Source organism: Plutella xylostella, chromosome 3 (genome assembly GCF_932276165.1).
Source record: "Plutella xylostella chromosome 3, ilPluXylo3.1, whole genome shotgun sequence".
Classification (NCBI taxonomy): domain Eukaryota; kingdom Metazoa; phylum Arthropoda; class Insecta; order Lepidoptera; family Plutellidae; genus Plutella; species Plutella xylostella.
This window is the reverse complement of record NC_063983.1, coordinates 7360009-7386075: the sequence shown is the minus strand read 5'-3', so window position 1 is coordinate 7386075 and position 26067 is coordinate 7360009. Positions and strand designations below refer to the sequence as shown.

General features: G+C 35.8%; 1 protein-coding gene across 13 annotated transcripts in view; it reads right to left on the bottom strand.

Annotated features, from left to right (window-relative positions):
• Positions 1-26067, bottom strand: part of LOC105388122 (rap1 GTPase-activating protein 1) — a 210387-nt gene that overhangs the window by 53003 nt on the left and 131317 nt on the right. For 3 of the 13 annotated variants that reach the window (XM_048625028.1, XM_048625033.1, XM_048625047.1), the window contains exon 1: positions 15955-16877. The exons of 7 other annotated variants lie outside the window; for them this stretch is intronic. In XM_048625028.1, coding sequence (XP_048480985.1) covers positions 15955-16188 — 234 coding nt within the window. In that variant the 5' untranslated portion in view covers positions 16189-16877. Of the gene's footprint in view, positions 1-1872; positions 2321-2572; positions 2805-15954; positions 16878-26067 lie in introns of those variants that run through there. 3 more of the 13 variants (XM_048625056.1, XM_048625064.1, XM_048625054.1) reach the window with 2 other exon arrangements.

Genomic DNA, 26067 nt, shown 5'->3' with positions numbered 1-26067 from the left:
ATCAGAAACAGACGCTATTTCAACATAAACTTACACGGCGATCGTGGAAAAGTTTATAATCTCGGTCTAACATACATACCGGGAAAATGCGGAGCTCCAGAGATAAGAAGAATTGTTGATACTGTTTTATTAGATTTCGGTATTAACTTTGAGAGGGATATCGTAGCTGTGACAAGCGATGGTCCTAATGTGATGAAAAAGTTCGGCCGTGAGAGTCCAGCTGAAATGGTGCTTTGTATGAACCATGCAATCCATTTGGCTGTCACAGATGTTCTTTACTGTGAAAAGACAAGTGAAACAGAAAGTGAAGAATCCGACTCAGACTTATATGATTCTTATGAAGACTTTGCGCAGTCGGAGAATAGAAACCGTGATATCCGACCAGATCTGAACAAAGTGCTTAAAGAAACACGCATCATAGTAAATTTATTTCGCAGAAGTCCATTGAAAAACGCCAAACTTCAAGAATATGTGAAATTTGAACACAATACGGAAAAAACACTATGCCGAGACGTAAAAACCAGATGGAATAGCATTGAAACAATGATAAGCCGCTTCATCGAAGTAAAGAACTGCATTAAAAAGGCTTTGATCGACATAAATTACGGACACTTATGGCACGAGGAGAATTTGGCCGTTTTAGAAGATTTGGTGAAAATTATGAATCCTATAAAACTGGCAGTTGAAGCATTGAGCAGCCAAAAAGCCAATATAACAGTCTGCGAAGCCGTTATAACGGCACTTATAGGAAGGCTCTCAAAGATGAATACTCCTCTGGCTGTGGAATTTTCAGACCATTTAATAAGACGAATAAGTGAAAGAAGGGACCCTGCTCTCTACACGCTAACACTTTTCCTCCAAAATCCTATAATTCAGGGCAATGAATACATCACAGAGAGTTCTGTAACAAAGGAATCTATGATACAATATGCTGACAAGCTATTCCGGCGATTGTTTCCTCAATAGACAGATTCAGAATCCAGCCCGGAAGAAACTCTACAGGTCATAGCTCAGAGGAATAGAGAGACTAGTTTCGCTGTGCAGCTTCAAGAAGCAATTGAAAACGCCTTCAAGGGATGCCCACCACCCAGAATTGGTGTTGTAATGCTGAAAAAAGATTTCGACATGTATTCAGCATCTGGAAAACGGACCCCAAATTTGGAAATGCTGCACAATGCCCTACAAAGCATCATGTCTACATCGACTGAAGCTGAACGGACATTTTCCGTGTCCGGGAATTTCGCCACCAAAATAAGAAGTAGGTTAAGCGATAAATCGTTAAATGCCCTAGTTTTTCTTAAACATTACCTCAAGCGTAATTAATTTTGTATTTTAATTATGTCATAATAATATTAATTTGAAACTGTTTATTATAATACCTTTGTTATTGTTTAAATTATAATTAAGAAAAACAAATGATTTTGCATGTTAAACAAATCATTATAATTTTGGTTTTTAATTTATCTGACTGTTGTTTTTTCTAGCTATTATGTGTAATAAAAGTATATTTGATTTAATTGCAAGTGTTTTAATTGACCTTTAATACCCAAAAATAGCAAAAACAAGCATTTGAAATAAATTCCCGTTTCCCGGGAATTCCCGGGAAATCTAGAAAAAATGTCCCGTTTCCCGGGAACAGAAAAAGGTCGGGAAAAACGAAACCCTAGTCCCAATGTAATAGGGGGCGGGCCTATTGCCATTTTACGGGCACATCCAAGACCCGAGAACAAATATCTGTGTTTAAACAAATATCTGCCCCAGCCGGGAATCGAACCCGGGACCATCGGCTCAGTAGTCAGGGCACTAACCACTACGCCATTCGGTCGTCAAATATATATTGGTATCAAAATATAATTTTAAAAAATACATTACATCATCGGAGTTGACGGAGGATGTGCGGGACGAAGAGTTCTTCCTGTGAATCAACTTTTCCACAATCACAGGGAACGAAAACCTTCTGCCACCGGGCGACATTTTAGTTCAAGTAATATTTTTTACAAATTTCACCGTTTCATGGTAAAATAACAATCGCACTAACACAACACCACACTGTTAAATATGTAAAAAATGTGTAAAAAAAACAAAGTTACTAAAATACGTGTGCCCAAACTGAAATTTGTGGGGAAAATGCGACGTAAAACGTCCCATACTCGACTGATAGCGGTATTAGCATCGACAAGGAAAACCTTTAATAACACTTAACACATACAAAATAAGGTTTTAGTTAATTGACCAGTTTTATGGTAATGGATTTGAGGTCATACCTATTCGCATTTAGGTTTTTAATGTGTAAAAGGCCAAATAACAATATTGTCTAAGCGATTAGAAACAGCGCATCGGATCTTTTGTGCTTAATATTTGTTGATATAGTACGGTTTTGAGTAAAGTGACATACCTATAGATACTTAAAATAAATATGCCCTAAAACAATGTACTTATTAAATTAATTTAACGATTTACTAAAAACAGTAACAGAATTTTCCTGTTTTGATTTCAATTATGGTTCAACTGAAGTTTGGCCACCGATAAACTAGTCAATTTACCGTAAAACAATTCAATAATGGTCAATTACGTGCTCGTTTCTGTACTCGATAAGAACTTTTATTAACATTTATTTGTATTTATAGCCCACACGCGTAAACAATCCGGCGAATGCACTGACACTATCGACCACCAATCTCGACTGTCAACTGTTTTGAATGTATTGATAAAAGTATTATCTCTCACTTTATCGTTTTTTGTTCCAACGTCAAGGTAACTCGGTACAGAGCGGACGGTGTCTACATGTGACTGTGACTGGACCAGCCAGTAGGCAGGTCGTCTAATGTGTGGAATAATTCAGCAAATTGAATCAAGTGCGAAAAATTACATCAGCGTAGGCAATTTGCTCAAATACATCCCGCTTCTTCTTCGTCTCGTGTGGATGATAAAAAATCGCTAAATATAACTAATTACTATTTTACATTCTTTTTTCATTACCAATTTTAATTTTAGTTGTGTAAGCTACTGGTGTTCCAGCTGTAATAAATAAATGTTACACACTCATTACGTGTCCAGTTTAAACAAATAAGTGAATGAAAATAAAGGACATTAGTCTTTCCCCAGACCGAATAAGCTAGCTTTTCAATAAATCTTTGCGGTAGGACGTTTTTCACGTCTCCGAAGTGGATTTCCACTTACGTCCGAGGGAAGAGTTAATGAATAGAAAAACTCGAAAGAATGAAACAAAGAGTAATGTTCCGTTAAAGAAAAGAAAGGTTTAGTGCCAATTTCTCCATAGTCGGTTAGAGCATAACCAGGTATTAGTTGTTGACTTTTGACACATCTGTCAAGAATTTTATATGATTGATCAACCTTTCCCTGGTTACGATCTATCCGACTATGGAGAAATTAGAGCTAACATTTGAACCTACTTATATTTCTGTACGTCTAGTACAGGTACAGTACAGTTTAGTACTTTGTTAGGAACTATAAAATTTTACGTGTGTTCGCTTCAGGGCTGAGCATAATCAATCAGGAAAACAAGTGCTGTGGCCATAATCATCTATGGCACATGCTGAGCTGGTGTCTTTTTGATGCTCTGAACAACAACGTTACTCTGCCTTCTGTATTTTATAAGTTTTGATGGCCATATTTATTGTTGTTTATAAGTGTGCCAAATTCTAAACATAACGTAACATTTGGTAGCCGGTACCAAAGTTATGCCGATTCATTACAATTTCTTCCCAAATTGTGGTCCCCTGAGAGATATGGCAGTTCAGGTGATTCGCTGAATATTTCATAAGCAACAGTATTCGCACAGTTCCTTCACGTAAATTCAATTTTCACAGTGTTATTTTATGAAATCATTTAGTTGAACCTTGAATAAGATGCATTGTAGTGCATATTACTTAAATTAACTCTATTACATAGGTTAGGTTAGGTTTTAAAATGTGAGGTGTTCCATGTTTTTGTAATTTTACTGTAAATATCAGCTGTATAAAACTTTGCTAGAACGACGTTGATTTGTTTGACTTTCAGACATCAAACGAATTCTAAACAAAGAATAGGAAGAAAAAATTCTAGTCTAGCATTTTACATAATATGATAAATCGTTTCGTTTTGTATTCATGGATAATGTCAGATTCTAGTCTATGGATAATGTCCTCATCGATAATAATAAAAAAGGCCTTCAACTTTTAAACGGCTAACTTTTTAAATTCATGCTCATCCCTGAAACTTGTAGCCGGTCGTTCATAAGAAAACAAGAGGCTAACATTTAAAGATGAAAGAAATGCAATTGCGACCCAGTTCTAAAGACCTTCTGTAACTCGAGGGAACGGTGAAGTCTCTAGCTGTAGCTTGACTAAATACGAAGAGCAATCGGTAGCTTTAATGCAACGAGATACAGTCGTAGGTAGCGACGCGTTCTCATTTTTGGATTTTGCTAAGTAAGAGTAGACCCCCTGACCCGCATCGGACGTGCTACAGGGGGTCACTCTATAAAACGAAAAACGAAGTTTCTCAGTGATGATGCGCGAGCCCCGACTCTATCTCGTTCCATTAAACGTGGTTTCACGACAGCTCCCGTTCGTTCGTTTTTAGCTGCGTACAGACCGGCCAAACGAACGCCAACGAACGGGTTTCGTTGACCTTCGTAGCTGCAATCTGCCCTGTATTATGTATGATAAATATCCATCGTTGGGCGTTTGTTGGGCCAGTTTGTACCCAGCTATACGTCAGTATACAGTAACCCTCCAGACTCGGACGGGTCACGTCCGGGCCACGGACCCGGCAATACAGTACCGTGTTTACACTCCGCCCGGGACGAGAAACTATTCAGGAAAGCTGTTGTAAAGCGATTGTAATATCGTAGATCTTTTCTCGTTAATATAAATGAAAGTACCTACCTATGAATTATTGGTTCGCAAAACTTTTGGAACATGATCTAGATTCTAGTCAATTTAAGAAATTCCTGACAATATTTTATTATGAAACCTATATGATCGTTTCACTATAATTTTTCAGTAGGTATCCAGAATAAGGATGTAGGACGACTCTGAAATATTACCAGCAACCGCTTGTGCGTGTTGGTTGAAACTTTAATTTGACCACTTTCGTTTGGCGAAAAGTTTAGGAGCCCTCAGAACTGACGTTAATTGATTACGTTAACTGTTTATTAGTCCAGCGTTTCCCAAATTATTTTCTCTACGGAACCCTTTTTGCCGATTTTTTGGCTGGGTACCTTTAGTTCTAATTTTTTTAAATCTACACTCACGGGCAATGAAAAGGTTCCACTGAGAAAAACACCAAATTACTTCTAAACGAAAAAGACTAGCCTTCTGCAACATTGCAGTATTTTTAACGGAGCATTAAGATACTACCAACTAAAATCGGTTTATAACATTTTATTCAAATTTTAAATGAATTGTTTGAAAAAATTTGCATAATTTGGGGTCTTTCATTTTTTAATGGAACCTTTTCATTGCCTGTGAGTGTACTACCTACCTATACATGGCGCAGTTTACGATGTGTTTACGACAGGAAGGTAGTTATGTATTTTATGATTAATTATTGATTAATATCTTTCTAGGAAAAGTTAATTACATGTCTATGCAATACGTGATATAAAAATGCAATCAATTGAGCGTTGTTCGTAGTTTTTTGCTGTAATTTTTATGATGGTTCATACAGTTAGATAGGTACACCTATATTTTATTCCATATTATGTAGGTGTGCAGTGTGACTATGTCTGTTAAAAAGTCAAACATAGCGTGATATTTAAAAAGAATGAAACAAAAATATCATACTCACGACTGAAATTGCTCACAGATATTTTACGAAATATACTTTAAACGTACCCGATTTTCTTTTGTGGTACGCTTTGAGTAAGGTTTCAAGTCAACAATAACTAGCTATGCTAACAGAAGTCCTACAGACGCCTACACAACATCTTCATACTATCATTTATATTAATAAGATGCGGACCTTTCTTAACCTTTAGCCGCTGATATACGGAGCAACAAAGATATATGAGGGTTTGTCCGTTGCTGACAATTTTCTACAGCGCCATCTATTGAACAAAACGCCATGTCCAGTTTCTGCATTCATTTGCTGACACGGGTGCCTCACAGGGCTCTGACAAATCGCGGTAGGACCAATATCTCAGCGATTTTGTACACACCTCATACATTATGTATGAGAGAACGAAATTGGTGCAAGTACTGGAAACCAGAAAGGGCATAGGTGAAAGGACTTCAGAGATCTTTTACACTTGCGCGATGTCTTTTTGAGATAAGTGTCCAGAGGTGCGATCACAGGATTCGATACTATTCTCGAAACTACACTAAGGGTCACTTTTACCAAACGCTAAACGTATATAAATAGTATTAAAATCAAATTTTAAGTACATTTTGTACTAACTGACATACGTAAATCTTATAATCGCTGCAGAGTTGTCCACCTTTGGCTTCGTACGCAACGGACGTATCGTGTTCAGTATTCTTCGTATAGAAATTCACATAAATGCGTCCATTTCATCGGCACGTCGAAGCCTTTTTCTGAAAATTTATGAAAATCCAGGTCCGATACGTACGATACGGATAAGTGTACACTCACCCTTAGGAGTTACAGCTGTATACGTATGTGAACGTAGATGAACTAAGTACAACTACGTACGGTGCTGTAACTGAAAATATCGATCATTATTATCGATTAAAGGCACGCATTCTACGAATCTATTATTTAAATTATGTAATCATAGTATGATTGGTGCATTTACAATCAAAAGTTGAATCATAATTTTATTACATCAGTAAAGGTATCGTATTGGCTTAACGATCGCATTCGTCCAAGATTACTTTCTAATGTCCTAGTAAATTATACTTTCGCTCAAACACAAGTATGGCTCATGAGGTGTCTAAGAAGTGAAAACAGTAGCAGTCGTAATGCATGCATAAACGAATGGCGTAGTGATTAGTGACCCTGACTGCTATGCCGAAGGTCCCAGGTTCGATCCCCGGCCAAGGCAGATATTTGTACTTGTACTTTGTACTACGAGTCTTGGGTGTTTAATATGTATGTTTACCTATCTATGTATCTGTGTAGATACATCAGCTGTCCGATACCCAATTTTATAGGCTCTGCCTAGCTTGGGGCCGGATAGGCGTGTGTGAGATGTCCCTACATGTTATTATGCAACGTTTTATGGATCTCAGTTTATACGGAAGAGTCTGCAAAATGATTCTGCTATTGTTGAAGAGTTCACAAAATAAATTTTCAACATCTGTGCGCCAAAGCCCACTAAATAAAGAGTATTAAAACTATTTAAAACATACTTTGTTTTAGATTAAAGAATGGAATTCTATTTCCGCATTGTGATCGAATAAAGTATAATCAAAATTTGTTATCTCAGTTATCCAATGAAAAAAGTTGTGAACTCTTAAAAAAACTGCTTTTTAATTTTACTGTCATTGCGCATGGGCGAGATATCTTCGTAGTTCGTAATGCTAATGATTCAAATATCAAATAGGTAAGATCATTTTTATAAGTAATAGGTACTTTTGAAATTTAATCAATCATATTTTTATTCGTGATGTCACAAAATTAATGTTCTTATACGCATTATAAATATTTAGAATGCACACTACAGTAATGTTCGCATGAAAATAATAATATCGTCGGAATATGTACTCTCAACGACGAGGCCATAAAGTAATGTCTCGAAGGAGTGTTCTCCTGTGAACATAATAAACATAATCTGTTGTGTTCAAATATAGCCTCTGAGTCCTAACGATGAGGGTCACATTGTAGCTCGCTTTAGTCCTTTAGCTTATATTAGACAGTATAGTGCCGGGCTAAGGTGCGATATGCCGGCTAAATGTTAGATAATTTAGTGATCTTAATTTGTAGCTCATTTACAAAACTACTGACTGGGTTTAAAATATATACTTAACAATAATAAATAAACTGTTGTGGGTGTATTTATAAAAGTTAGGGCACCAAATGAAAAGATCCGATGCCTTTTGAGTTTTACTATTGTTTGTCTATGCTGCTATAGTGTAACAAAATAGTGTAACAAAAAGTATAATTTTATGATTTCTAGTACTCGACCATAAAACGAGAAAACTAAAAACATTATTTTAAAAAGTTCAGATTCCTTACTGTGCGGTCCTGACGTTTCTTAACTAGAGATACTTACCTAACTATAACAGCCATTCACGAAATTACCTGCTAACTATTATAATTACTATCAAGTAAAAACTTATTTTCATGATATTACCAACGCACGTTACGACTGTCTACATAATAGCACACTTTTTATCATCCTACACTCATCAGCTAACAAAAACTGCTCACCAGCAAACCGTGTATTAGGCATACGTTTTTTATTAAAACATCTAGATAGGTAGATAGGTATACAAATATATTATGAGCCTACCTTTATATACCTACCTACTTTACACAACTACCTCATGGGTACCTATAACTAAACGAACTACATTATACATAACGTAAGATGAATAAAATACTGTTAGAATTTTTTTGTATTCATGAATTAGGTAAGCCTAGCATGCACTGCATAATATTTAAATAAGTTTATATGAAGAAGTTAATAATATAATTTGATACGTCTTCATTTCTTTCAGCTTACCTCAATACATTTACAACGATCTTACAGCAATGTGGAAAATTACCTGGAATAAAAACATTAAATGTTAGCAAACAAAATATGTTGGTTAAAAGAAAGGTTACACTATCATTATAATTCGTAAGTAGGTAAAAAGGATTCTTGCAATTTGATTGCAATTGAAAGGGACAGTTTAAATAATTTGACTATAGTTTTTCAGCGATCAGTAATATTACCTACTATAATGAGATCGATTCTTAAGTAACAATCTTCAATATGACATATTATCATGATCAGGTTATGTTTCTTTGCTATTATTTTTTATTAGGTAAGTAGCTACAGATACATAACAGTATAAGTAATTCTTTTGCAAAGAGGCTTCCTACCTACTTTGAACGTTGAGTATAATTTGCTTCAAAGCTGTTTTTACGTACAGTGAGCTGCAACCCAAATTTAAAACTTACAGTTCAAATTTAACTCTTAAGACGCAAGAATTAAGAGGAAAAAAGTCCTTAGTCAGACACTCTTCGTGCTCTGTACGTATAAGTTTCTAAACAATTTTTAAGGCAATCCGGCCCACTCGACTTTCCGTAAAAAGTTGTGCTGAAACTTTCATATTATGACACGTGATACGTCAAACAAGGCTTCCATATTTCTTTCAGGAATGTACGAACCTTATGGTGGCTTGCACCAAAAAGTTCATCAAAATGTAATGTATGATCTGTTGCTCTAAAATTATAATGTCAAAGCAAGACAGAAATTTATTTAATTACATTTAAATGTTTGGTGCAAGCCACCCTTACATTACTAACCCTTACGGATACCTAACGAATGTATGTATCCGTGAGGGTACCTATATTAGGTATAAAACAACCTATACGATGGCGTAACTATAATAGTGGTATCTAAGACAAGTATTACAAAGAAAACAAAACAAACAATTAAAAAATGTGCGAAATTAAACCTGTTATCTTAATTGGATAAAGTTTTAAAACCGTATACTTACATGGGTTACGTAAACTTCTAAAAATGTGTTAGCAGTTAGTGTTTCTTTACATAACCTGTAACACTAAGTTTCGGTATCTTAATAACAAAAACATTTAAGGAAACATAAAACATTAGAAGTTGTTGGAAAAAAAATAGACTAGACTGATATTCTAAGCCTTCCAAGATTTCCTTTTATTCCAAGTATGAAAAATGCAGTAGGTATACGTAGATGGCTATGCAGACATACCCATTATTGATATTCGTAATCCTAGGCAAAAGTTACGGTCTAAGCTACGGTAATTCTTATGCAGATATTTTGTCGTATTTTTTTAATACCATAGAGAAGTCATTTTTTTTAATCAATATGGCTTAAAAACTTGCCAAACGCCCTTGGCAAACTAAGTATCAAATTTGGTATAGGTATATCCGAGTATCGTTGTTCTATATTCACCAACATCGTGAATATCGAAGGCTGAAACTTCGCAATTTCGCCAAAAGCGACGCTTTGTGACAGCATAAAGGAGTTAGTCGACTGAGGAATCTGTTCCATTGCTTTCACTTCAAACTTTTACACAACTTATTACGCGCTGTTTCTGCTTCATAGCATCTGCCAATCAAATAAGTTGCCTGAGTGAGGCTACAGCTAAACTGGCGTGCAGTTGTTTGTGTATTAAAGGAGAGAATTTCATTTAAACATTTCATCGCATAGGTACCTACCTGCTAAAATATAAATAATTAAAACCACTGGGAATTCAATATTTTTGGTAGAAAGGTACAAGCCATCTTATACCTGCTGCCTAGCTGTATGAACTTATGTACGTTAGTAGATCACAAGTAACCTTCAAGTAAATAGTAAAAAATATACATGAATGCAATACCACGTCACCAACCTATTTCCAACTTGTAATTGTTTACCGTAAGTAAGTACTTGCTTTCTGAATAAGTTCAGTTTAAACATCTGTTTAAACAATAATATCAGTTGACCTCAATACTATCGATTTTCTAAATGGTACCTGAAATTTAGTTAAATTTAGGATTCCTGCAGTCCAATCTTCAGGAAGCATCGATCGACGCTTTCCGCTGCCTTCCACTGATATTCAATCTGGCAATATGCCCATTCTACAGTGAAACTATAAAGTCCTGAAATTAATGTTTGAGGAACTAAAATTTTCAGAAGCCTGGCACCATTAGAAAAGAAACATAAAAGTCATAACAATTGTTTATGTCAATAGGCGGTTGGCTGTTTTTTTGAATTTTCTTATTAATTATAAAGATAATCTAGATAAAAGCAACAATTTACGCTTGGTTGCAATTAGGAAGATGAAGAAAAATATTCGTAGTCAAGCTAGTGAAGTTATTTATCGAGTTTTTATACAATGTTTAGCGGAACATCAAGCTGGACACATTTTGTCGAATTTGGAGGATGTTTACGCTCGTACAGCGTGTATGGCGGGTATGTAGCATTGTACAAATTGTAATAACTCATTTTTTATTAGTACCAACGCTTCATTTATCGATAAACCTAGGTTTAGAGCCCAAGTCGAACATTGTTTACATACCACTGATTGTAGGTTTCATCTGGTTTCAGTTGAGTCAAACCTTAACATTTTGATACTTGAAGATATATTTTTTGTTTACTTACTAAATTCACATTGTGTGAATATGGTGGGCATTGTGTAACTCAAAAAGATTTTTTTATTTTATTTTATAGTTATATCGGACCAGCGTGCCAAAGAGGGCAAAATATGGAATATTTCTAACTCCTGGAAGAAACAGAACTGGCCGTCCAAAAAGAGAAATTGATGTCTTTACTATGTGTGCCCTTCGTCAACAGATCCAGTTTTTTTTATACAGTTGTAATAACGTTATCTAAATAAATATTTATTGGTTTCACTATTATAGTCTTCATATTAACACCTTCTAGCTTGTATAAGAGCTTTTTTGTGGATGGTAAGTTGTTTTTAAAATACACAAATAGGTAGGAAGTTAACAGGCAAAATTTCAAGTATCAAAGTCAGTTATGTTTCGCTATATAGGGTTGCTACATGAAAGATAGCAGTGCCCTCATTTAATTTCAGGACTTTATAGTTTCACTGTACATGCACATAACTTGTACAAGTCACCAAATGCGCTCCTGAACTATTTACATTTAAATTAACTAACTCAGTTGTATAAATGATACCAGCAGATACCTATAGCAAATAGCGAACCATTCACTCACAAATTGTTATTTGTAATACTTATATTTCCGGTTTTGTCTTTTTCTTTCATCTCGTAAAAGACAAAACATGTGAATGTTTTAATTGAAAAGGGATAAACAAATAAAGCAGGATGTTTCCTTACACACGTGTCAAGCATTCAGCCATTCATACATGCAGCGACGCTAATACGGTCACAGATACAACCATTCAAATGCCTTTGACACTGTCCCGAATTCTTTTCCAGCAAACGAAAGCGATCCTTACTGTTACGGAGTACAAACGTTAATAGCTTGATTCTGTCGTTCGTCTCAGTACATTATAGCACGAAAGTCGTGACAAGCAATAATGTTTTCAGTGCCCACTTACGGTAAAACCATGTTGACACGAGCGAGTAATCGGCCGAGACAACGCTCGCCTCGGGGAGACTTGTAGCAAAATACTTTATGCAAGTAAATAAGTTAGTTCTTATGTCTACAGCTACAACGAGGTATTACTAGACAAAATATTAGGTAGGTAGTTGGAGATGTAGATCACTTTCTTCGCGTAAACAAACGAGGCATAAAATGAGACTCAATTTGCTTGTCACGTTGGTGGTGATGGTGACAAGATTCTATAAGTATGTAGGTATCTATTACGACAGTTATTTTAAAATAAGAATTTGTTTGACATTGTCTAGAATATTTAAAATCAAGTGTTGCATAAGTTTGACTGTAATTATCCACAATAGTAGCCTGTATTAAATTACACTGTCAATTTGGGTTTGTCAAGTATACCTAAGCAACTATTGGACAAGTATGTTATAAAAAATATACTAACTTCATTATCATAACGAAGAAAAAATCGTATTCAGATTACAGGGTCGGGCATGTGCCTGAATTATGGAAATGCTATAGATATAATATAAACGATAAAAAGATCCTTCCCACAGATACGGCCATTCCCATGAGCTTGTTCGCTGAACGCCATTCTCAACTTGACACAAAATCATCCAACCATAATATGGTAACGTGTTCATAATTCGTATCAGTACACGTGGTCACTCCACCTTGACTAAGAACCAAAGAGCGAGAGCTGTCATGCAATCCCTAAATGCAACGAGATAAAATCGTGGTTACCGCAGCAGTTATCGCAAATTTCGTTGTTCGTAAGCTAGAGTGGTCCTAAGGCCTCAGGCGATACGCGAATAGGATTCTTTGCTAACCCACAAACGGTCACGATATCTTGCCAACATCATATTGGGCTGTCTTCTTCTGAATACGAGTCTGTTCATATTTAAAAGGTTTCCCGATTCGTACCACAGGCTTGCACAAACCATAGATTTTGACAAACTTGCTTGCTGGATATTTTTTTATGAAGCCAACCTATCGCAACTGTATATTGTACTTGTTTATCTCTCGATTTTGCTTTCAATCACTTTCCTACCGTTCTGTCGTAAAAACCGCAACTTCATGTGAGAACCATCCATCAAAAATACTGATGTAAGATCAATTTTATCTCTCACTTTTTGTCGGCCTGCCTCGTACATTAACCTTTTTTCCTATCAGTAATCCTGCGAACATCTAATGGTTAAGAAAATATATTTTGTTTTTGTTTATTAGTGTAAAATACTTAAGTACTGTCATTAAGATAAATACAAAAGTATAGTATATTGTCCACGTTCAGTTCCTATTCAGCTTTACTCATTGTTTAAGCTATGCGGAAAACTGACTAGGTAAGTAAATTAGTAACATCCGAAAAAAAACATTCACGAACCGTCAAAGAAAGTAGGCAACTATGCGACAACATAAACATAAACCACAGCTAGTCGCCTAATAACACTAATTTCGTAATAATTAGCGGCACGACTTCCAGAAACACATAACATTCAGTAGAACGACAGTAAAAACAAACAGAAGCTACAGAGTCACCGACCGAAGTGATACCTAGCGACAAATGTCGGGAAATATTTGATGCCACGCCAAATAGTTGGCAATAAGCCTATTAACATCATAAGTAAGTACGCGAAATATAAGCATGTCGACCTACTTCTTTAAAACTGCATTGCTAACACGTTCAGCTGACAGCATGTAGGTACTACAGTATAATATATACTACATACATATGTACTTACCAAGTACATTTGCATTTTCCCTGCCTTGCAAAACCATGCGATGCCGCGTGTGGTAAAACTATTACAACCTTCAGTCAATTTCAATTACGATCGAAGAAACACATTAATAATAAGAGTTCAGTACTGAACACAGTGATAAATTTACAATCTGTTGCAATAGTCTTCAACTGATTTGAAATTGTGACCCATAAAATGACATTTAATTTAATACAAATAGTGCCAATTGAAGTTAATCAGAGTAAATTAACAAATCTAAAAAGAACAAAGGATGCCGTGTAGTAGGTCGTACTTCTTAAAGTTTAAGTATTTAGCAACAACGAAATTACTGAAACTTATAATAATAAATTGGATGGAAAGTATCACAAGCAGTATGTTTTCTACACCATTAATGGGTTAATGTGTGTTGTCCGCACAATAAATTTACTAAAGACATCGATTTATGACCAGATAAAACTACAAAAGAGATGTTTTGGCACAGTCTAGAAAGATTTATAATAATGGTTTATGGTCCAACAGCCTATGAAACGAATGATGTCGTTCTTACATTAAAAAGTATTTTTTGAAAGGTCTATACAACAGATTCAAATTTTACTCTGTGACACAGGTACACCTATATATTTTAAACTTATTATAAGCCGATGCCTATAATGTGTCATTGAATCGATATGGCTATCTCATTTACAAACATAGGTATTATCTCAATAGATAGAACTTAATTACATTTCCATGTTTCAATCGAGTGCAAACTGAAAGCATTCAGTCTTGTCCTAACCGATAACATTTAGTGCCAATATAACAGAAAGTTAACAGAACCTAGGGACAGGATTTATGAAATCAACATTGTGCTTGGAAATGTATATTAATATTTATATTAAAATCATTGGGAACGATCCTAAAGAAATCAAATAAAAATTAATGTAAGTACTTTTAGTGTTGTTGTCTACCAAAGTTAAAATTATTCATATGAAAAAAATATTCATCATTACTTTGGCTACTGTTATTTTTTGACAGCACTTCATTTATTTCATAAAGAATATTTTTTAAGCATCACTTGCTTCACTGAAAATGAGCATAGAACAACGCGGACTCGAAAATGAGTCTTTTTTATACAATAAGTAATATTACTTAAGTGTACGGATATCAAAACAAGGACATCAAACAAGATTTTCTCTTTGCTGAGTCATAGTTTAACAGCCTCTGCCTACATTGACTCATTCTTTTATTTACATAAGATTTTCTCCCAAGTCTTCAGCATGTTAACTTAATAACAGTTTACCAATCTGTCTACCTTCTCCCCCACGATACGGGGTTATACTTTACAGGTTAGTACTTAGTGTAGAGGATTATTACACTTTAATTCTTCTCCATAATGTTACATTTGATAGTTCAAACGCTTACATCACTTATTGTGTCTATGATCTCTTGAGGACTGGTGTTATTAAAATATGAATTCATAATAATATACTTTTTATGTAAGTAAGTATATTATTTGCTCGTTCGGTTTCGGTACCTATTTAGCTAATTGATCATTTCATGTTTCCATCAGTCAAGATACAACACAATATAGGACCAGAGGATGAATTTATATACAAATACACTTACTTTAAAAACGTTTACCCAGATGATAGGATAGTATCTATTGCGATATCTTATTGTATTATACATAACTGTGATGATGATATCTATGATACTGACTCACAAAATGACGTTAAAGGAGACATCACCGTGGAGGCATCATCATAAACAATTATGAATCCACCGCATGACGTAACGGTAAACACAAGATTTCCTTAACGTGTAGCACATTAACTTAACAACCTTCAATTCGACTGTTTTGCCAACACAAAGATTGAGGTATACGTCGAGTTATTTGGATGTTTTTTGTGTACAAACTTATCTTTGTTATTTATGATCTATCTATAATTATATGTCAGGATTCAAAGAGGTTTCACTTGGAAGAACAACACTGCAGTTCACCGAATAAACTTTGCTGTAAAAGTTGCATACGTGCGACTTAAACATCAATTTAAAGATGTTTCATGTCTTACCTCTTTTTGGTCTGTTGGCGTGGAGGTCCTCACTCCTCCTGTCAGATCCTTCCACCGAAGCACTCCCATGACGGCGTGGCGCACCCACGACCCTCGTCTCCCAGTCCTGCCGTTTGATAGTTCATCCACAACACCACAAATCACTGTGTTCATAACCAACCCCTTTCCTGATCCATCCTTGTCACTTTTCAACGCCACCTCGCTACTGATAGGCAGGGACCTTCTTTCCCTCATAAAGATGAACTTAGAATCCACCTCTGGGTCAATCTCAGCGATCTCCGAATCGCATCATCATACTTGCCAAGTAACTGTCATCAATCATAGTGAGACTAGTCAAAGGTTCCCAGCGTAAATCGTCCGATAAATCGTTTATTTTTATTAGCGTCTCGGGTCAAACAGATGCGGTCTCTCCCACAAAACGTCCTGAACTTTTTCAATTATGTATATCGCTGTAACAAAGCACCTAAAGAAGAACTCTGCCGACGAAGTCTACAGATACTTCTTCAAGAAAGTACTCTTAGTTGTTGGGTCAAAAAATAAATGGTAATGAAACAGTCAAGTTTACTTTCACTTCTCACTCGCGTTTTTGTTGCTCCCTGGATGTAGGTTACGCAAACTTTTTCGCAGTTATTAAAGAAAACGGCAGTAGTATTTATTCAATTGCATGAAATGTTTTTGTCTTAATGAGGACTTCTAAAATAATTTAAATTAATTACACAGTTGTCTATCACAAATCGTCACAGTCATTCACAAAACACTGATGAGTCACTAAAATCCATGGGAAAACATGCAGAAAACTGAAAGCGGTGCGCGGTGTAACAATTTTCAACTGTCAAAACAAAACACGATCGAGGCGCGAAAATTTCAAACTGTCCAGACACCAGCCACTCGGATCGCGTTCGAAAACCGAATGAACTGGCGCGTGCCACATGCGGTCTACCAACACCGGCCCGGCGAACAACAACCATCTCTTTCTACCCCGGCATCTTGATGACGAGATAGATAAAGACAAGCATACACATCAGGCTTCAGTAAAAGTGGAGACAAGACAGGTGAATGTAACCGTGGAGAAGACGGCAAAAAGTTTTGAATGCAGACGTTTCTAATGCTAATCTATGAGGCGTTTGTTAAAAAAAAAAAAAGTTCCTTTTTGGAGAAATAGATGGCGTTGTCTGGGGTTGTACCAACTTTCAAACCCTCAGAACACACTCAGATCACAATATGTTATTCTGTGAGGCTAACGAAATGTGAAAGTGACGTAGGTAGGTAGAATTGTAGTATTATTTTCTCTATGATGTCGATGTCACTGTTGCTTCAGCGTTCAGTGCGATTGTGCGTACAGCCGTTCTTTTCAAGTTTTCTCAGTTTCCTTGTGTTTCTCCTGTATTAATTGAGTTGTAGTTGAGCTATCTGCTCCTCCTCCCTTGATACTGTAGAGTTAGTGCACTTGAGATAGTGACTCTTTTGAGATAGTGACTCTTGTGAGATAGTGACTCTTGTGATAGTGACTGCTATACTGTAATAATGCCTAAGGACTATGGATCATGGTCCTTACGTGCAACACTACGTGACGGCGTGGGTAGAACTATTCACAGAATACTTAGCACTATCCCAAGCCACATGCAGTCTGAGCCTCGGAAGGATGGCTCGCGCTACCACCCGACATTTAATCACAACTAGTGAGTTCTTATTCTGAGTTTTGTACTCTTTGCTCTCTATGTAATTTTTTACAGTTGGTACACTGCGTTTTCACGCCATCTATCGGCTTAGCCAAAAGCTCAACTGACAGCTGTCAAGGAAAACGGCTCATTGTGTCAATGTGAAAATCTTTACCGTGTCGTTAAAAAATACCTCGCATTGTGAAATTAATTATTTTGAAAACTCGTCAAATTTATTTATTTCATTAATATTGGTTCCAAAATTTCTAGAATACAATAGATTTGAATTAGACATGCATTAAACCAATTTAATCTTACAAGTTCATGGTCAACTTCATGATATAAAGCAAATAAACTATAAGTAAAAACTATTTTATTATACTTTGGTGTTTTTACTACATCTCTCTATTATAATAACAAAGCAAATCGAAGCCTAAATATACACATTTCGCATTAGCGTCCAGACAGCAGTAACGCATCAAGAACTGCTATAAACGCACAAATAGGCCCTCCTTGCAATCTGAGTCTAAAGCTTTAGAAATAAGGTATTTTCCCAACAAAAGTTCGTCTATCGTGGGAACATCCGCCGCTCATCGAAGCATATCGAGTACACCGACTGTTGGGACCCTTAATGATGGAAGGAACAAAGAATCAACAGGTGCTAAGGATTTTTGCCCGGGGCAGCTGTTTCCGAAGCCCAAAACGTTAACGAAAACTTATAAAGCGTCAAACGTGACCATAGAGGAAGGAGGAAGGATGTGGGAAAGACATCCTGGAAGTTTGGGAAGGTAAAGAAGAAATTATGTTCATACTTAGTTAATAAATTAATAGTTATGATTTTAACGGACCTGAAAGACAAGTTTGAATACTTACAGTCGAATGGCGTAGTGGTTAGTGGCCCTGACTTCTATGCCGAAGGTCCCGGGTTCGATTCCCGGCTGGGGCAGATATTTGTTTAAAGACAGATATTTGTACTCGGGTCTTGGGTGTTGATATTTATATTTAGTATCTATATATCTATGTATTTGTGTAGATATATCAGCTGTCCGACACCCATAACACAGGTTCTGCCTAGCTTGGGGTCGGATGGCCGTGTGTGAGATGTCCCCACATATTTATTTATTTACACGAATATGCATAAGATAGAAATGCTTATTCTACTTATTCAGGGTTTTGCAAAAATGGTATACTAAGCCGAAACCTACATGTGCATTGTGCAGCATGGTATATCTAACCCCGAAAATGAAATCAGAATAAAAAAATAGGTTTAAGTAGATAGAAAGGTCTCGACTCGAGTCCACGTTGGTCTATGTACCTACAGTCAGAAGAAAATGTTATACTTAATTTTTTTTAATGTATTGTGAACAGAAAAAATCCTTACTCATTAAGCTGCAACGGCTTTAATCCCGGGACCTTTAAAACATTTGGTCAAACGGCAGGGGGCAGCCACAGCGTGTGACGAGAACAAAAGAAAAGACGGATACCAAATCAGGGACACAACACTCGAATTACACACAATTGGAAAATACATAAAAAGCAAAGTCGGCAAATGGCAAAGAGAGTGTGGGAGGTCGCAAGAAAACAAATGAACATAATAAAATGCGAAATTTGCCTATGCCATACATACAAGTGAGTATAAGTATATTCGCAATAATAGTTAATTATTCAAGTAATGGTGGAGACCACGAACAGGCAAACGCAGCGCGGGACGCCCTCCTGCCCACTGGACTGACGACCTTAGGCGGGTAGCCGGTAGTGGTTGGATAAGGAAGGCCGAGGACCGAGTGTTGTGGCGTTCCTTGGGAGAGGCCTATGTCCAGCAGTGGATGATTATTGGCTGATGATTCAAGTAATGTTTCCAGTAAACCAAGCCAGCTTTGCCTCTTGGTTTTTTAACTAACAGGTTGACTGGTCGAAAATCTTTTGAATCTGAAATGAGCATTCTTTCTAAAACTTTTCAAAGTCTAGTACAAATAGTAGACACTTCTAGGCTGAGTGCCTTATGGTAATTGATACACTTTAGATTGTGACTTAAATTGACTAGGTCCTAAAATTTACATATCTTTAAAAAATAAATTCACTATCACCATTAATGTTTCTCAGATAATTCCTACAGTAAAAAAAACTTGGTATTTTAGGGCTACCAATTAAAGGTATCACCTTGAAATGTAACTGAGCTAAAAGTTGACAAATAAAAGATGATTATGAGTCATAAAAACAACACTGAACAATTTTGTGAATCGCTAATGTTAATATCAATTAGGTGTATTATTATTATCTACATAGTTCTTATACAAACCTGTATTTTATTGATTTTGGATGCAATACTGTCCTCTTGATTTTAGTGCAACCTTCATACAGTTTTCCTTTCTAAATGCATAATGGTAAATCTTTAAAACAACGGCGAACGATAAAATTCGCATCACCTATTAGGCATTCTTTCGATTGTAAAGTTCAAATCAATTAAACTATAGGGCCCTCTACAATTAGTTACGATCCATCGTTATCATAAAATTATCATTGAGCTTTTTCTGTAAGTAACCATTAAAATAGGCAGCTGACGATTGAGTTTTTGGCACTCACTAGAATAGTGCTATAATATACCTAGCTGTGGATGTATGTTGGCTTGATGATGATGATAAGCACCATGTATCCAAACAATCTCTAGATTGCCATTCACAATAGTAACGGTACAATTGAGAATTATCTCTAAGGGAGCAGTTTCTAATGACGTGTAGGAATCAATTATAAAACGAACAATAACCACAAGATCAAGTTCAAGATTATACGTCGCCGTATACTCTAGGTGTGTGTGTATACAGGCTGATCCGATGCAGTTAATGGATCTACTGGGGTGTGCAAAGGCCGATGGTGTGGAAAGTGAGAAGATCTAAATCTATTGTATATTTTAGTCATATAATATTATTCTTTAGGAAGTTTTCAAATGTTTAATTCGTTATTTATGATGTTATCGGCAAATTGACAATTTGTTAGTGACATTAGTCATGTTAAGAACAATCGTGGCTGTTATTATAGGTATTATGTAAGTGGGACACAGTCATAAAATCGTTTCAACTGTGTTTAAAGTACATTTGACAGTTGCATAAGGTATTTGACACAGCTGAACATAATATTATATTTTACGGGTAGTTTTCATGGTGAGGCCGAACAGAAAACCTGTCAAATTTTCTATTGAATACTTTCGATCGCTTTCAATACAAAAAGGAAAACTCAACCCATTTTAGAGCACTCTGTAGCTCCAGCTGTGACGTCACAAGTGTTGAAGATTATGAGCTTACAGAAGAAGTTCCCATGGGTAGGTAGTTGTGTTCATTAACAGACAATAGCTAGTGTGCAGTTACTATAATATTATGCGAAGAACAAGAGCACAGAGATAGCCCAATAGATACAGTGGGAGCACTACCAAACGACAAACTCTGGACTTTGAGACGATCTTAATACTTGAGTTACAAGAGTTAAAATTCAACTCCAGGAGGGCAGACATTTAGGGTGGCGTCCGATGTAGGTACTAAGAACAATGACATTCGATAATGATAATGACTTTACTAAGCAAATATAACTTGATAGTAATTGGCTTGTTCACTGTTTAGAAATGCTCGTTCGTTAGGACGGTGATATAGAAACGAATCAATTAGAGTGTATTGATTTACAAGTGGCTCAAGACTTTAAATAATTTCTTGTCTATTGATTTATTGTTCCAAAGTAATTTACTGGAGGGGTAGCTTCTTGCGGCTCATCGGTCCACCATCTCCCAAGTTTGATGCCAAACCACAGCATGTATACCAATGCCTTTGTTCATGATAAATACATTATTATTATTTTCATGAAAGGAAAAATTAATAGCTTATATTTACACGCTGTTGATGATGTAGATTGTATTGAAAAATGTAAAACAAAGTATACTATTTTAAAGCAATAAAGAAGATTCTGTAACAAACCAAAACCAGCCTATAATTTGTGTTAACCGTATGACACTAAAAACGGTACCTGCATGACTATTAAAGATGCAGGGATGTAAAATAAGGAAGGAACAAGCTGGAATCGAACCCGAGTCGGTGTAATCATGCAGCAAACGTGACTGATTGGACCCCGGCCCGCCCTGGAAACTTTGCATACTCAAGATCACGTCCGAATAGGGATGGGATGTCGATATGATTAATTGTCGATAAGAAAATGCCATTAAATTTTGATATTCTAGAAAATGATCTGTCATTTAATATTTGGTCAGTGAAGATTATTTTTACGAATTTCCTAGAAATTTCATATAAATCAATACAACAAAACAAAAATGCACCTAAATGCCTTGTGCCATTCTAATTACGCTTTTATTGTACTTACTTAATAGAAATATTACAAACAATAAATAGTAAAATTGGAAAAGATAAAATGCATTGATAAAATGTAAGTGAACGTCATATTACGTTAAAAACTGATATGAAAACCGCAACACTAGAGAAACCCTAGTAATAATAATAATAAAATGACGCTTTCACGCTATTGATAGTGAAAGTTTTAAATATAACATAGATCATGTAGGATGTAATAGTTTACAATATACGTTGAAAAGCTTTACATCAGATAAAATATTTCTAAAGATGTAAGTATGTGAATATAACTATAAACATGGTTCAGTAACATTTTGGGCTCCAAAATTTTAGGCTGAACTAAACATATTTTGGATTATGTTGTGTGTAATATGTGTATAATTTAACCTGAAATAAATTACTATTTATTTCAAACTTTATAAGCTTTTAAACCTAAATATCGATATCCAAAACCTCATCCCCTCCCATCCCTATTGCAGAACGATTACGTAAGCGATGCATCACTTATGCGAGTGCAGACGCCTCATTTGGTGGTTGTTAGTGCATACAGGAACGAACTATGCATTTTGATAATACACTGCGGATTTCCAGATTTCATAATGCAGTGATTTCAATACCTGCTTAATTGTCGTCTAAGTCTTACTAACCAGTTGTAAAGATCCAGTTTATGCGTAGCTTGGACCTCAAATTACATCAGAAGTACCCCAAGGGGTATCCATAAACCCCATTGAGCTGATATATTTTTCTAGGGATTACCGGTGTTGTTAAGTAAATAGGTAATATAGGTATGCCTTAATCAACCCCTGATTTGATAGCATCACAGCATACAGCATATAATTTACCTCTACCAAAACAAAAGAAAATATTAATACAGGGTGTTGCAAAAAGGGTATACTAATTTTTCGCGAATTTTGAAATTCTGATTTCAGTTTCGGGCTTAGATATACCATGCATGCTGCACATGTAGGTTTCGGCTTAGTATACCCTTTTGCAACATCCTGTATATTTTATCATTTGATTTAGGGTTAGGTTAGGTTAAGCTGTAAAAAAATTACCACGGAACCTAGAACTGCGGTAAGGAAAATCACGGAAAAGTCCTAAACTGCTGCCGGCAAAGTCCGTATTTGGCGCACGTCCACAGTTTGTTAGCATTACTTTTTTTAATCTGATGAAGTGTGTCGACGGTTGCCAGAACTTAATTCACTGACTAAACTCGATTTATGTTGCCGCAAAACAGATATTTGATGCTGGCGTTTCCCCGTAAGGGTTTTTTATTGTGTAGCGTTTAAAAAACGTAGATACGGACCGACCATAAGTGTTACCTAAATATATTTAAAAAACTGTGTACAATTTGTCGCGATAATGGATATTCTAGCATCCATTTCTCTCTTCTACAATTTTTAAGACCGTTTATTGATAGGTTCTGTTTGAAAGCCATAAAATAAATGAAATGTAAAGTTGAAAAAAAAAAGTAACGACGACACCAATTTTACCTTGCAAGTTGAATTGCCTTTGTTGGGGAGTTAAGGTTGTAGTTGACATAAACATCTACCGATAGCCATATGGGTTCGTTCGATTTATCAATCACGACTGGATCGTTAGCAAAGCTAGCATCTAGCTGCATCTAGCAATCTAGCCACATCTAGCTGACCTGGCCTCGATTATTTGGAGGCCACATCTCTGCAACCGACCGGATGGCTCATTCATTAGTAACGTTGATTGTTGTGTCGATGGTCCCGGGTTCGATTTCCGACCGGGCAGATATTTGTGATCAGGTCGTAGATGTTGGTGTTTGTGTGATATCTCTGACCTGCCTGCCTAGTGCGGAGATTATGGCAATAACCCTCCAACCTTGGACTGTTTGTGGGTACGTATGTAGACAATAATATGCAAAGGAAGGAATGAGTTATACCTGATGAAATGTTAACTATAGGACTAGAAAAGTACATTACAATAATATAAACTTAACACAACAAAATACAAGCTTATACCTACATATTCTAAAAAACCCTCACACTTCAGCACGGGCCTACCTAGGTAAATGTGCAGACAACTTATTGCAATCTTATGATCTTACCCACCTGCAGGTACATATCATTGTGCAAAATAAATAAATAAACATTTTATTCTCAGCGATTTATAAAAGTTCATCAGATCAGCCAGGCAATTCAATATTTCATTTGAGGCCTTTCAATTGATTGACACTCGTATGGGTTCAACAAATACTGGACGTGATTTCGAACTAACGAAAGTAGGTGAAGGTTATATCGTATTTACACATCGCTATATTAAAGAATTGTTGCATATATCTACAGGGTGTTGCAAAAAGGGTATACTAAGCCGAAAGGGGGTGACTCAGGGAAATTCGCGAAAAATATATTCGTTCTTCATAGTAAAAAAGTCACGTGAACAACAAAGTTTGTATGGAAAAGAAAATAATTTTTCGTGAATTTTCAAAACTCGTAGTACAAAAGTGGTTCAGGATGACCCCCTGGGTCACCCCCTTTCGGTTTAGCATACCTACCCTTTTTTGCAACACACTGTATAGTATATTAAAAACGTACCTTTGTATAACTCACGAACTCTCAGATACTATAGGTGTTAGGAGTTTTTATTAGGTACTAGCTGTTCCCGCGAGCTTCGCTTCGCCTTAAAAAGTTTTCCCGTGGGAATTCCGGGATAAAAAGTAGCCTATGTTCTTTCTCAGGGTCTAGACCATATGTATACCAAATTTCATTAAAATCCGTTCAGTAGTTTTGGCGTGAAAGAGTAACAGACAGACAGACAGACAGACAGACAGAAAGACAGACAGACACAGTTACTTTCGCATTTATAATATTAGTTAGGATTTGCGAAGGATTTTTCAGGTTTATAACGACTAAACACAATAACTACTGCACCGATTATAAACTATACACCATTGTCATTCAATGCTACTTTTTATCCCAAAATCGTCACGGGATCCCCTTCAAAGGCGAAGCTCACGAGGATAACCTCATTATTGCTAACTAACTATGCAAAATCGCTAAAGGTCATTGACTCAGCAAGTAAATTAACAAGAAATCTATAGTTCATATTAAATTAAATTAATTATTAATAATAATATACGAAGAAGGCTGATAAGAGCAGTAATTACTGAGTGGCACGCTGCAACCGGCCGCTTAAACCAATGATTAACTATTACATGTTTACAGTTGGTTATTTAGTAAAAGTTAATTAAGTACTAGAATAGTGAAAGTATTTATTTCTGCCTGAAAATGACTAATTACATAGTATTAGTATATTCTTACCTAATTGTATGTACATGCTGATTGCAGGAAGTCTTAATTTTGAGTTATTTTCTCGATATTTAATTTTCGAATATGACTAGTTGGGCCATTATTTTATTTTAGGGACCATTATCGGTCCCCTACAAAGAAACATTAAAAAAAAATTAAATAATGAAATTCAGGAATATAGCTACCGTCTGTAGCAATTAAATAAGACACCGGTCACAGAAAATATAATGAATTTATGTAAAATACTTTATTTATTTACAAATTACGGTAACTCTGTTGTTGTTTTTGGTAACGCAATTGTTTTTCATACAAAAATTGTCTGTCCCGCGGAGCGAGTCATATGAAACAAGCACAACGTGTGTAAAAAATTATAATGGAAACAATTTTTTTGAATATTATAACGAATATGTCATTATTTAAACTTTACTTCACGGTAATATTCATGATTTTATATGAACATATTATGGGACAATTAATATTCCTGGCCGAGTCCCCAAGCCTAAGAAAAAATCCACCTACACTAGGTTACCCTAGGAAATTCAATCATAAATAAACTTTTTTTCACTTTCTTACACCTAAGATCATTTGAATGGCTGTGTATTTGTATCGGAGTGCAGGAAGGAGAGCGGGACGGATAAAATGACCAAGTCTTTCGGATGAGAGTCCTGGAGAGAAGCGCGTGTATTTATTGTGACGCCACTGAGTTACCGGCGACATACGGTGAGTTTTATAGATATTTATTATTTTATTTCATGCAATATATGTAATAATTAGTAACAATTATTAGGGCATTTTGATATCCCATGTATGTGTATTCATTTAAGTACTAAC